The 13,318-nt window shown below is 36.3% G+C and overlaps 1 protein-coding gene across 2 annotated transcripts in view; it reads right to left on the reverse strand.

The window, feature by feature from the left end:
* Positions 1-545: 545 nt before the first annotated feature.
* Positions 546-13,318, reverse strand: part of MAP3K1 (mitogen-activated protein kinase kinase kinase 1) — a 77,983-nt gene continuing 65,210 nt past the window's right edge. For both annotated transcript variants that reach the window (XM_082621015.1, XM_082621016.1), the window contains exons 12-20: positions 11,683-11,774; positions 11,222-11,411; positions 9,634-10,915; positions 8,869-9,021; positions 7,569-7,731; positions 6,286-6,417; positions 5,285-5,427; positions 4,538-4,669; positions 546-3,160 (exon numbers count right to left, since the gene is read on the reverse strand). In XM_082621015.1, the coding sequence (XP_082477141.1) occupies positions 3,011-3,160; positions 4,538-4,669; positions 5,285-5,427; positions 6,286-6,417; positions 7,569-7,731; positions 8,869-9,021; positions 9,634-10,915; positions 11,222-11,411; positions 11,683-11,774 (2,437 nt within the window). In that variant the 3' untranslated portion in view covers positions 546-3,010. The remainder of the gene's footprint in view (positions 3,161-4,537; positions 4,670-5,284; positions 5,428-6,285; positions 6,418-7,568; positions 7,732-8,868; positions 9,022-9,633; positions 10,916-11,221; positions 11,412-11,682; positions 11,775-13,318) is intronic.

Genomic DNA, 13,318 nt, shown 5'->3' on the forward strand with positions numbered 1-13,318 from the left:
AATAACAAGCTATTTATGTAGCCTCAAAGTATCACCTCCACAAAATATTTAATATAAAGGTAGATATTAATTATAAAGGGAAAGAGTAACTTTACAGTGGCAAAGCATTCTCAGATGATCAGTTTATATCACCAGCAATGGGACAAACTGACCTTGTATACCTCCACATACAAGACACTGAAAAGAACACTGCCTGCACCATCATCTCTGAGATATTCCTGTCACAAATGCATACTCTGAATTGAATCATGAGGAATCACCAAATGCAAATTGAGGGACTTCTATAAAACAGTAAATTAAGGTCGTGAAGGTCAAAGAAGGCATAAGGAATGGTTCTGGATTGAACGGGACTCAAGAAACATAGCCAAGAGCAAAGCTGATCTTGGTTTGGATCCTTTTGCTATAAAGGATATAACTGGGCTGCTGGCAAAATCTGAATGGGGCTTTTGCGTGAATGGTATATATGGGAGCACTTTGTGGTGTTCTTAGGACTTTTTTGTCAGTATGAAGTTATTTCAAAATAAATAAAAGTAACAACCTTTGTTCAAAAACTTTTATTTACTATAAAGACAAAACACCAAAATAGGTACAAATACTATAAAAGTGGTTCAATGGGGTAAAAATTTTAATTAAAATATCTTGATATATTTAAAATAACAAAGGATACATTTAAGCCAAATTATCTTAACCCAGAGATTTTTTTTGTAACATTTGCTTACACAGTAAGGTGCTAATAGAAGTTAGCCCTTAAGCCCTGGAAGTCTTAGGAATCATAGTCATACAGCAAATATAATTTCATTGTGAAAGTGAACTTTGGTAGAAGAAAAATCTATAGGACACCTGAGGTAGTAGAAACTGGAATACACAGCAGTAGACGTTATTTACAACTCGAGTACCAAATAACATTAAGAACACAAAAATAATTACACATTACAATTTTCAGTCCAGCTTTGATCCAAAGAAAATAAGAATATTACATCACATTTGCATTGAAAACAAAACAAAAAACAAAACACCACAATTACCAGCAAGCTGAGGGAACTGCAAACAAACTCAAACAATGGATTTTTGACATCTAGAGGCAGTCTGAGTTTGAAATGTGGTGGGCATGGTGATCTACAAAGTAATACTGATTAGCTGAGGTTCCTCAGTTTATACAGTTTACATCTCTGTCAGACACAGTATTAATCTGACCAATGATCTTCCAGTACATAAAATGGCAAGAGTGCATCCTTTAAAGCTTGCACATGAGAGACTTGGAAACAATCTTATTAGAACTGTGAAAATTCTAAGTAGTCAAAAAAAAAAAAAAAAGAAAGAAAGAAAATACAACACATTTAGAGCTACCAAACTTCACATTTCTGTACTATGTTTAACTCTTCAAATATTGCCAATCATCTTCCAACCAAAGGAATGTAAAATTTCACTAAGAAACACATTCATATAAAAAAAACTGCCTTTTAAAAATTATATGCAATATATCCCTGTAAACTTATCTTGTAACTTATTTTACTTCCAATTTGTGTTGTACATTTAAAATGTACTCAATATAGCTTATTTAGCTTATCCTGAGTCTTTGAGAATAACCAATTTTATTTAACTCTGCAACAATTCAACTGGCTTCTGAAGAGTTAAAACTTAACATCTTAAAAAGCTGTATTAAATACTTAATCAGTACTTAATTTAAAAGACTCACAGAAAAAAGGGTAAAAGAGCTGCCATTTTCCTTCAGGATTCCATGCATCTGAATTCAGTTTAGACAAAAACCATTAGATAACTGTGCAAAATCCAAGGAATTAGTGTGTAAATGAAATTCAATTTCACTTATCTTTCTGAACACATTTTCCAAGTTCAAAGCAAATTTATTGTTTAGAGACACTCGTTTGTAGTTGAGTAAGTTAATTTTTCTTTATCTATCTATCTGTCTATGTATCAGCCAGGCCTACTGTAAAGAGATAATGCATGGCAGAAGGAAAATAGCAGTTAACGTTGTTATCAGTGGTGATGATGCATGATGGATAATTACATACAGAGTAAGACTTAAATGGTGTGAAGTTTCCTACAAAAGAAACTGATACATTAAAAAAATTCAAATACATTTCAAGGTCATCTTGATCTTGGTTGTGAGCTGCATCACAGAGAACAGTTGATTTTCACTTAATTTATATTTAACCTGCATAAGAAGAGCAGTGACTGACTCAATGAAGGTAGTATTTTATCATATTCCAATTTTAAAAACAAACAAAATTAAATCTGTATTTTAAAAAACTCTTGCAATAGCAAGATATTTAATAAACTCTGGTTCACATCTAGTTCTTTTTTTTTTTCTGGTTTGAAAAGATCACCTTTCCCTGAATATTAAACATAAATGAAGGTGAAATGAAAATACAGAACCATAATTTCCAAAAACGAAATGAATGGGCCAACAGTAAAATGCACAATGAACCACAATTGCCCAGGCATTTAAAAAGATAAAGGTCAATTGTGGGTCATAAAGAAGTTATCAACTTTTAAAAATATATTTATTTACTGCTACTTATAGCATATTCTGACCTAAAAGAGGCAGACACTGATTTTTATAGCCAGTGACTGGAAAAAAAAAAAGGAACTGCAGAACCCCCTGCTTGTGATCACAATATGAAATGGAAGAATAACTGAAACATTAAAACAGATCCTGAGCCCCTCAGCTGCTAATATTGCTGAAAAAGTGCTCCAAAAAATTATGCTTCTGTTAATTAATCATGCAAACTTCATTGCTTTCCTGTTTACCTAGGGCCAGTTCTTTGAAAGGCACAGTTTACAGTTTCTGCACAAATTGTGGACTTTTGCATACTAAGCTTAGGTACAAATCATGATTTGTCAATCACATACTTAGGTAAGGGTTCCCCACTGATCTTGTTCATAGCTGCTCAGTGGCATGAAGGCCAGCAGATTATCAATGTGGTTCCCCACAAAAGTTTTTTCTCTTGTTGAGCATCCTGTCTCCATTACAGTTTATTTGTATAATTGGCTACCATGTAGTACGGAAGACTGGATGCTTCAGTAGCTCTCTTGATGGAGGTCTGTCCTGAGGTTGAAGTTCTAAACAGCGAAGAGCCACATCTCGTAAACCAGGAGACAAATGTGAAGGGATTGATGGAGCAGTAGTTGCACTGGCAATCTGTAAGAGAAAACACTAGGGTTAAAGTTCTCCACAACCGGAGCTTCTGATACAGAAGTACACGTGCATGTATTTCATAACCTCTGTATATGCATCCTATACATAGAGGAATTAAAAGTGGGTGGACTTTTTGCTAACAAGGTGTCTATGGAAAAACTCATGAATTTGACCAAATACATGCTGATCAGATGGAGCTACAGTTCTCTTTATTGTCTCAAATGAACAAGGCTAAGTGCATCACAATGATGAGGCAGGTGAAATAGTCACTCAGATCAGTTCTGCTTTCCTCATACTCACTCTCCAGAATGGTTTGTCCTCTTTGCTTCACTGCACATTTTCTGTTTTTTTCAGCACAGAGAGCTATTCAGAGTAAGTCAGACTAAACCTGGCCAGTCAATTTAGTATATCAGAAACACAACTGCACTGGTTTTTTATTTTCAGGTGACTGAGGAAGTTATATAAGCATGGGGAGACCTGGACGAGATTATGGCAGGGGAGAGGTGCTGGGGATCAGCTCGGAGGACTAATACTACCCACTCTGCACAGACTGTGTGTTTTAAGTGCTTTACTCAGGCCCAGAGGTAATTCTGTTTATCCTCATAATATAATGTAATATAAATAATTCGTCAAGGAGGTGCTATTATTACACCCATTTTATAAACAAGAAAACAGAGGATAGACAGAATAAGTAACTCTCCTAGTCACATGGCTGTTAAAGGATGGAACCAGGGTTTGGGACCAGGTCTGTATGACTACAAAGCCCAAGCTTTTAAATGAGCACATGTGCAACTCAAATGCTAAAAATCTCAAACATTACATTATTCTCTGGTGGAAATGGAGAGAATGGATTTGAAAGTTGTCAGAAAGGTGGAACAGCCTTGGCCTCTGACTTAGGTGTGAAATTTTTAAATATAGGAAATAACAGATTAAAAAATTTGTGACAGTATAATACATAAAGAGCTTCAAGTATTTTATTTAAAAGTGTGTGTGTGTGTGTGTGTGTGTGTGTGTGTGTGTGTGTGTGTGTGTGTGTGTGTGTGTGTGTGTGTGTGTGTGTGTGTGTGTGTGTGTGTGTGTGTGTGTGTGTGTGTGTGTGTGTGTGTGTGTGTGTACTTATTTCACCCAGGAGCAATGACTCAGTATTTGCTAATTCAGTGTTCTCAGTGACTTGATAGAGCATGACCGCCATGAATAATGAGAACTGACAGTTCATGCTGCCAACGTTCACCACACCATATCAATTCCTGGAGATATATACACATACATTTATTTCAAGGAAGATACGCCTTCACGTTAGATTGATAGTGAAGGAGAACCCATGAAAACTTGCCTTCTGCCGATTTTAGCAGAAAGCAGTAACTTTTATCTCATGATTACCTTAAATATCAAAGCAAGATGGTTGGAGTGTTTTTCTGCATTCCAAGGTGGTTTAGCGCAAGCCATTTCTATAATAGCACAGCCAACACTCCATACGTCACAGCTCCTACCATACTGCTGACCTCTTAGGACCTAAAATAAAGCAGAGTTGATTTGGAAATACGACTCATTAGAAAAAGAGACAGCCAGTCTGTAGGTACGGATTCTGGTTGTTTACTAAAGAGCAAAACAGTGTACAAAGAACAATTCCACAGACTACCTGATGTCTCATTTATTTCATCAACATGCTCAATCTCCTATGTGGGACAAAAATAGTTTGGAGAATTGTGAGGTTCTGAAGGAGAGTCATATCACAGAATTTCAAAGCCGCCTCACTACGCGTAGTAAACTACAGAGCAAGAGGACAACCAATCATCAACTACGTATGAACGTGAAGAGTTCTGAACATAACAGAAGAGGCCGAGTTCAGAATAGCAACTATGCACCTTGGGTTTACTAGAAAACAACTACTATAAATTACCGAATAATCCTTTGTTAGAAATAGGTTTTAATAGATTTGCTTAAAGGCTATGGAAAGGCAGGGATTAAGGGTCTGAAATCAAGGATATCATTAAGACCTTAGTTTTAGGGCCGTGGACTTCTAATTAGTAAGCACACAGTGGATAACACTGCAAAATTATTTGGTGTAATGCTGTCACACAGAACTCCAAAATATTTTCTTTCATCCCACTCAAAGCTGCTTCTCACCTCAGGTGCCATAAATGCAATTGTCCCCAGTAATTGTCCCTGAAACTCTCCTGCACCAGTTCCTTTTGATGCCAACCTGGCTGCAGCTCCAAAATCAGCAATTCTCAGTCTCTGACCTGTGCTGTCAATTAGCAAATTGGCACCTGTCAACAAAAACAGCAAATGACCTTATATGTTAAAAACAACAGATTAAAAACTCAGTAAAATACTACTAATGAAATAGGACAATGACAAAAGAGAGAAAGTAGACTGTGTGTCAGAGAAATCTACTCTTCCTCTCAAATCACTTCATTAGTAAAGGCACATAGGTCTCTGCAGTGTAAAAAAAATCCAAAGCCTCAGAGGGAAAATCAGACAGAGCATCAAGGCATAAGGAACAAAACCAGAGATTTCGTAAAACTTTAAATAGTAAGTGTTAAACCTTTACTATAATGATTCTTAGCAAAATCTTTACTCAAAGTTCCAATTTTAGTGTAGTTTACACTTTGAGACAAAGCTCTGTTGAAACATACTGACCTAGACCAATTCAGACTTTATACTGTAATTTCATAATTATAGCTTAATAAAAAATTAATGTTATAAAATTACTCGAATGTGTTATATCAAATCCTAAAGGCATTCATGGCAGAAAACCAAAGTTGCTCTCTTTTTTTGGCCACGCAGCTTGCAGGATCTTAGTTCCCTGACCAGGGATCGAACCTGCACCCCGGCAGTGAAAGCGCTGAGTCCTAACCTAGACCACCAGGGAATTCCCCGAAGTTGCTCTTTAATAAACCAAACTGCAAAAGATTTGAGAGGATTTTTCTTAAAAGGAGTTTACAATATCCCAGTTATTTTCAAGTTCCTTTCACTTCTGATAACTCTAGTGATCTGAGTTACTCAGGAGAAACAATCCATAGTTGATTTCAAGTTAGAAACTATCAACAAAGGTCTAAGTTTTAAAATTACATTTGTTTTCTGCTTATTGATAATAAGAAGATAATAATTAAAAGAATTCCTACCTTTGACATCTCTGTGAATGATCTGGTTTTCATGGAGATATGAAAGGCCACGAAGTAATTGTTCAGTATAGTTAATGACTACTGATTCCTTGAAGGCTCCATATTTACTGAGCAAATGAGCCACAGATCCCCCTAAACATGTAATAATAATAATTTGTCATAAACTTAAGCCAAAATTAAAATTGTTCATTACACTTTGGTTACATAAGCTTGCACTGCATGAACTCACATTCACATTTGAAATATTAAATTTATCATCTGCTTCAGAAGTGAAACTGGTTTTAAAACTAACACATTCCAGTAATCTTAAAATCTATCAGTTAGGAGACATTTTCATGGAACCCTCATGAACTGGTTTTCTGGAAGGTCAAGGTTTCAGAAAGCTTTAAAAGTTAACAATTTTGGATGAAACTATTTCTCTTATGTACAATTCACCTCTCTGTCTTTTTGACCAAGATATACAAAATCTCTTTCTTAATGACATAAGTAAACAGTGGTAACATGTTATTTAACAGAAGGTAAAAAGAATGGGAGGAGCCAGAAGACCCAGAGTTAGGCTTCATATCCTACTATTTACCAGCTCTGACCTAGGACAAGTCACAAACTCAATAAGCCTCATCTAAAATTGTTTATAATAGTCAACCTATATACAACCATCAACCCAGGTAACAACCAACATCAGAGAATGTACTAAAGAACTGATTTGTAAATAGAAATGACACTCTTCAAACACAAAAAAATCTAAGAAGTTAAATCAAGTGCTTATGTATTCATTACATCCCAAGTCATTTATTTTACTGTATATACGGTATAATACAAAATAAAACTCAGTCTCTATTTGTTCAAGTAGATGACAAGGTTCAACTTCACGCTTCAGTGCTAGTTTACCTGTTAGTTTTTAAAGCTATATCTTAACTAATTTTATTTTTATATTGTTATGTTAAAGTATTGCCTAAATCTGTCCTATTAATGATGGCCAACTGGACAAATATGGATCTTACCATGGCAGGTTTAAAAAAATTATTCCTATAAAACAATGGTACACAATCATTTTAAAAGACACACTGAAAAAGTTTAAAAGGTAGAGGTAATGAATATTTTATTTATATTTAAATGAAAGACAAACTATTCACAGTTCATACTACTATGTTGAGGCAATTTACTTTTAGGAATCTAAACTATTTAATAAAAATAAGTGTTCATTAAATGGTTTTTCCTAAATTTAATATCAAGCAAAAGTTAAGTCTATGTATCACTATTTGTAATTTAAAACATGAACATACCTGCCATCCATTCAATGAAGAGATTATAATTGCTCTTCTCACATGTGGCTCCCAACATCCTAATGATGTTTGGATGATTCAGATGGCTCATCATTCTTATCTCCTCCCTTAATGCTTCTACTACTTCTTCTTGCTCAGAAGATGTATTTCTGACATACGTCACCTATTTCGGTAAACATGTTTACAAAGTTTTGAATTCTGATGAGTTTCTATTTATAATTTTCACTAACAATCTAAAATGGACAAACCCAAATTAACTTATGTATCAATATTAGAAGGCATTTATGCTCATGGATGCAATGTAGATACTTTATAAAAAAACCAAATCAAACTCTTTTAAATAATAAGAATCTAACAAGCAGCAGTAAAGTATCAGGAGATGAAAAAAGACTGAGACATAACCAATCTTTCAAAACTGACTGAAGACAGACTAAAAAAAATGAGAAAAGCCCAATCATAAGAACCAACATGACTTAAACATGAAAACTTTACTATGGCCTCGCCATGAGGCTTGTGGGATCTTAGTTCCCCGACCAGGGATTGAACCTGGGCCCCAGCAGTGAGAGCGCTGAGTCCTAACCACTGGACCACCAGGGAGTTCCCAACTATTGTCATATATTGATAAGCATGCTCATTATAAAAAGTAAACCACAGAAATCCCAAGATGACATTGCACCAGTAACTTTGCTGAAGGGAGTATAAAACCATACCTCTAATAAATATAAAAAAGTGCAAACAAACACTGCAACCTTTATAGGGCCCATCCTGATGTTTCATCTTGATGAACCATGACAGTAATCATGCTTCAACTTTCAAACGTAACTCATGATACTTTTGGTGCTGTGGCAACATCTACTTTAAAATTTAGGTTTCTCAGGACTTCCCTGGTGGTCCAGTCGTAAGGAATCTGCCTTCCAATGCAGGGGACGTGGGTTTGGTCCGTGGTCAGGGAACTAAAATCCCGCATGCCGCAGGGCAACTAAGCCCTCACGCCACAACTACTGAGCCCACATGCCTCAACGAGAGAGGCTGCGTGCCGCAACTAGAGACAGAAAACCTGCAAGCCACAACTAGAGAGAGGCCCACGTACTGCAATGAAGATCCCGCGTGCCGCAACTAAGAGCCAACGCAGCAAAAATAAATAAATAAATAAATAGAATAGAATAAATACTTTAAAAAAAGAAATTTAGGTTTCTGAAAACTTTAAAAACTAAAATATATACATATGGGGATATAACCTTTATTTGCTCATTTTTCACTTTTATAATTTTAATCATTTATATGCTCACTAGATATTTACCTGTTTAACGGCCATTAAAGTTCCAGTTCCCACATCTTGAGCCTGATAACAAGAAGAAAATGCTCCAAGGCCTATCTGCTGACCTTTCAGCCATTCAGTGTCTTCTCTATAAGGTTGTTTTGCTTTGGTATGTCCTGGTAGAGTCTCTGGTGTCTGCATATTAAATGAGAGCAATCCTTTTACTGTTAAGTTAAAAGAGTAAGAGTTTGTGAAATCAGCCTGGCAAAATATTACTCTTGTTCAGTCTGGCTTCCCAAGTCACCTATAAACTTGACCTCTGAATGGACAGTGTTGGTGACCAATGTCAAATGCATAAGTGATCACCATTGTAGAATCAACCAGAAGTGCCTATGAAATAGGCAATGAGTATTTCTGTTCAAATAATGATTAAAGGGCCTCCCTGGTGGCGCAGTGGTTGAGAGTCCGCCTGCCGATGCAGGGGATACGGGTTCGTGCCCCGGTCTGGGAGGATCCCATATGCCGCGGAGCGGCTGGGCCCGTGAGCCATGGCCGCTGGGCCTGCGCGTCCGGAGCCTGTGCTCCGCAACGGGAGAGGCCACAACAGTGAGAGGCCCGCATACCGCAAAAAGAAAAAAAAAAAAAAAAAAAAAAAACAAATAATGATTAAAAAAATTGTTGTATAATTAATTCTATGTGAAAAATCTGCTTCTAACAGTTAACTCATGTTAAAAGCTGTATTTCTGAATTAGTTTTATTTTAGCACGGCCCGAGGAAACTCTCTAACCTCTTAAAGACTATACTTACATCTTGTTGAATAACGATGATGTCTTCTCCATTTTCAACCTGTAGTTGAGGAACTATGGGGAGGGCATCCTGAGATGCTGACATTGCCATGGCAATCGCTAAAGCTTCTTCTTCTTCAGCTTCCATTTTTTCTTTGCACTTTTGATTATGATTCATATCATCTTTGTAGGTATCATCATTTTCATCCTTTTCAGGAGACAGCACAGCAACTTCTGACTTAAAAGTTACTGTTGTGTCACTTGAAGGCATAGACGCTTCAAGAAGGTCCTCAATACTGGAGTTGAGCTCTGTATTGACATCTAGTCTGCATTTCTCCTCTACTGGGGTGAACACTGTCTCGTCACTTGGTATAACAGCATTACTGTTATTGCTGCTGCTGCCAAAGCCGTCATCACATTTGGAACTACCGCTCAAATCAAGTGTCATGCTATTTTTTGAGGCATCTCCCTGTTTACTTGTATTACCTGGGGTAGGTCGAGATGGCTTTGGCCTGTGTATATTACTGGAGGGCAGGGGTCTTGACTGAGTAAAGATTGGGGAAAGTTTATCTGAGTCTTTGTTTTCAGAACAGTTTCTCTGGAACTGTAGAGAAAACTTGCGCTGTGTTTGAGGAGATGCAGAAGGTATTTTGCAGGGAACAAACCCCTGAGGTCTATGCTTAGAGACATCTGTTACGGTGCCAGGTGGTACAGATGGGGCAGATGAAGAAGGGCTTGACAAGGCTGGGAACACTAGTTGGGAATGATGAGATAAAGGAGAGGAGTTCAAACACTGACTGTGGGGTCTGCCTTTTGTTTGAACCATTGGCTTTGGCTGCTCCATTGTTGTTGAACTAGGAAGTCCTACTGAAATGCTGGCCAGTCGGTCAGAAATGTCCTCTGAACTGGCACTCAATTTTGTAGCACACAGTCGTTTTCCAGTTTTCTCTAAATGGTCTGTGCGCTCAAAGGAACTATTCTCTGTGGCTTCTGGACAGCTGTTAGGGACTGATGCCTTCAAAAAGCTGTCATGTCGACCATCCAAAGTGTCTTCTACGCCCAGCTGGATGGCCTCAGCGATTTCTACCTCATCTGCAATAGCCATCAAACGACGACGCATCCTGGTAAAATGAGTAGAACTGGAAACATTCAGCATTTCTAACAGTTTTGAAAATACATGGGGTACTGCAGTAACCATTCTTGCAGAACTCAAATATATCCTTCGGGAGAGTTTACCAACCATTGAGTGGGAATTATCAATGGACTGCAAAGCAAAGTTTAAGAGGGACAGCAGCTTCTTATACCTGAAAGAAAAAACACATTCAATTATGAAACAAATTAAAATTACTGCAAAATATATACAAATAAAGAAAATGGTACTAATTCACAACTTTTACATAAAAAAATCAGTATAAAGGATCTATAAATTTTTAATAGCCTAGACTTCAGGTGTTTGCCAATCAAATATTAAGGTATCAGTAACCTACATGTGCGCTGTAATTTGAGTCTTTCATTCATCTAAAATGTGTCCTTGGATGGGTGTGGCGGGGGGCGGTGGGATGGGGTAGGTAAGAGGAGGAAAAAAAATGTATTTTCAGAAGAAAAATTACCTGACTTCAACAGGCTCAGCTTGTGAAACATCAGTACTGACAGTATGAGGGTAAAATTCAGCAGGAAATTCCAACAGCAGTCTATCTATGAGACAAAGGCGGCCCAGGAGTTCTTGCCAGTTGTTTGATTCAGTTTGGTTTCCAAGAATACAATTTAAGACATAATCAACACCACCAATACCAATGGATCCTACAGAAAGGAAAGTAAAAATAATTGAAAAACAGTGATATTAAAATCTAAAACAAAACATGATCAAATGGTTTAAGGTTAACAAAAATACTTGAATTATATTAATTTCAAGAATCTCCCTTTTAGATTAATTCCTATTTCTAATGTTAGCTGAGTCAATTTACAAAATTATTTCAAAATCCTGTAACTGCCCTATTAGAGATTATGAGATTAGACCGTCTAAGGAAAATGATAAAACATGCTATATTAATTTTAAGTAAAAAGTTATTACCAGCTTTAAGTATTTCTCTGCCAACGGCCAACTCTCCTGCTTGGCCTTTGCACAATTCCAATAGCGTTGATATAGACAGCTGACTTGTGCGACTAAAAATGAAAGGAAGCAACATCAGACTTGAATCTTGGATAAAATACATATTAAAAGGAGAGTAGTAATGTAATGCCTTGTGAAAAGGTGGGAAAAAATTTTTTAGGAGTGTTTGCTTCTCAACCACTAAGACTGCATTAATGATGTCATTATAAGTAATAATATTTATTATTAGGTCTAATTTCATAAATTTTACCTTATCTTCTGTGTTAAGCACAGAATCTTCACTACTGGCTCTTAAACAGCAAGTATTAAATACAAAACCAGATAAAAGGCTTATTTTCATTATCATATCTTGTTAAAATAAGAAAGAAAAGACTCAGACATTTTGATTTCTGAATTTTCACTAAGTCCTCTTGAATTAAAAACAAAATCTTCCCATCCAAAACCTTTATATTCTCTTTATATAGCCAGAATGACTTCTAAATATCATAAAATCTCTTTACCATATTTCTTATGATGTTCAGTCATTCAAGTGACCAGGTAAACAACCTAACTTTAGAATTTCAGAAAGCAGACAATAAAACAAGTGCCATAAAAGCATTGAAATTCTTAGGGGAAAAAAACCCTATTATAATATTAAGAAATGAAATGATTTTTCTATGCATTTTGCAAATTACTTGTTAATTTTTTTCAGATATTTATAGTATTCTCTCTAAGCAACAAGAAAACCTCTAATACTTACAACGTGTAGGCTTGTGTAGAGAAACAATGGAGACAAAAGACAGACTTTATGAGATGAGAAACAAGTCAAAGTTAAGTGCTTAATTTCTGAGATCCTCTACAGACTACATCATGTGACTTAGGGAGGAAGACAAAATTGGACTAGAAGAGCTCCAAAGGAGGTAATGGCAGAGGCAAACCAAGGGAGAGTCAGTGCTTCTTACCACCTGAGATCTGCTGGGACACGAAGAGATGAGAACTGCCAAAAAAGTGTTTACTGTAGCTATGCTCATTATATGAAAAGTGGTCTTTTCCTCCCATTTTATGGAAAGGGAAAAAATAAAAGAGAGAGAGAGAACCAGTGGTCTAATAAAAGCATAGCTTGTGCTCATTTTCCCTATCTCCATACGCTCGTTTCTCTACCTCCAGTTAGGGCTGTTCCTGTTCCTTGCTGATTTTTAAGGATATTGCAGGGATATATGGAATTGTTGTTATTTGACAAAACTATCACAGTTAGAGTAGAATTCCATCACAAAGAAAATAATGGAATGGGGTTTTTGTTTTTTTTGGTCCTGATAATGCAAAGCACGTATAATGATTTTATTGGTTCCTATCCTGTGTAACTCATTCTCTAAAATGAGATATCTCATATATCACCTGCTGTTCTTATCAACTGGACTTCAGTTTTAAGAATATTACTTTAAAATAAAAGAGAATCAATCACAATACAATAATGTGGAGGTCCATGCAGTTTGTTAGCCTGGTTTTTACTTGCCATTAGTTCTTCCTAGGCCTTAAGAGCTTTAAATGTTACATGTTAATTTCAAATCTCACATTAGAAAACAGTATTCAAAGCCTCATTTAGTAAGTATGTATCAAA

Source organism: Mesoplodon mirus (genome assembly GCF_964341445.2).
Source record: "Mesoplodon mirus genome assembly, chromosome: 5".
Lineage (NCBI taxonomy): Eukaryota > Metazoa > Chordata > Mammalia > Artiodactyla > Ziphiidae > Mesoplodon > Mesoplodon mirus.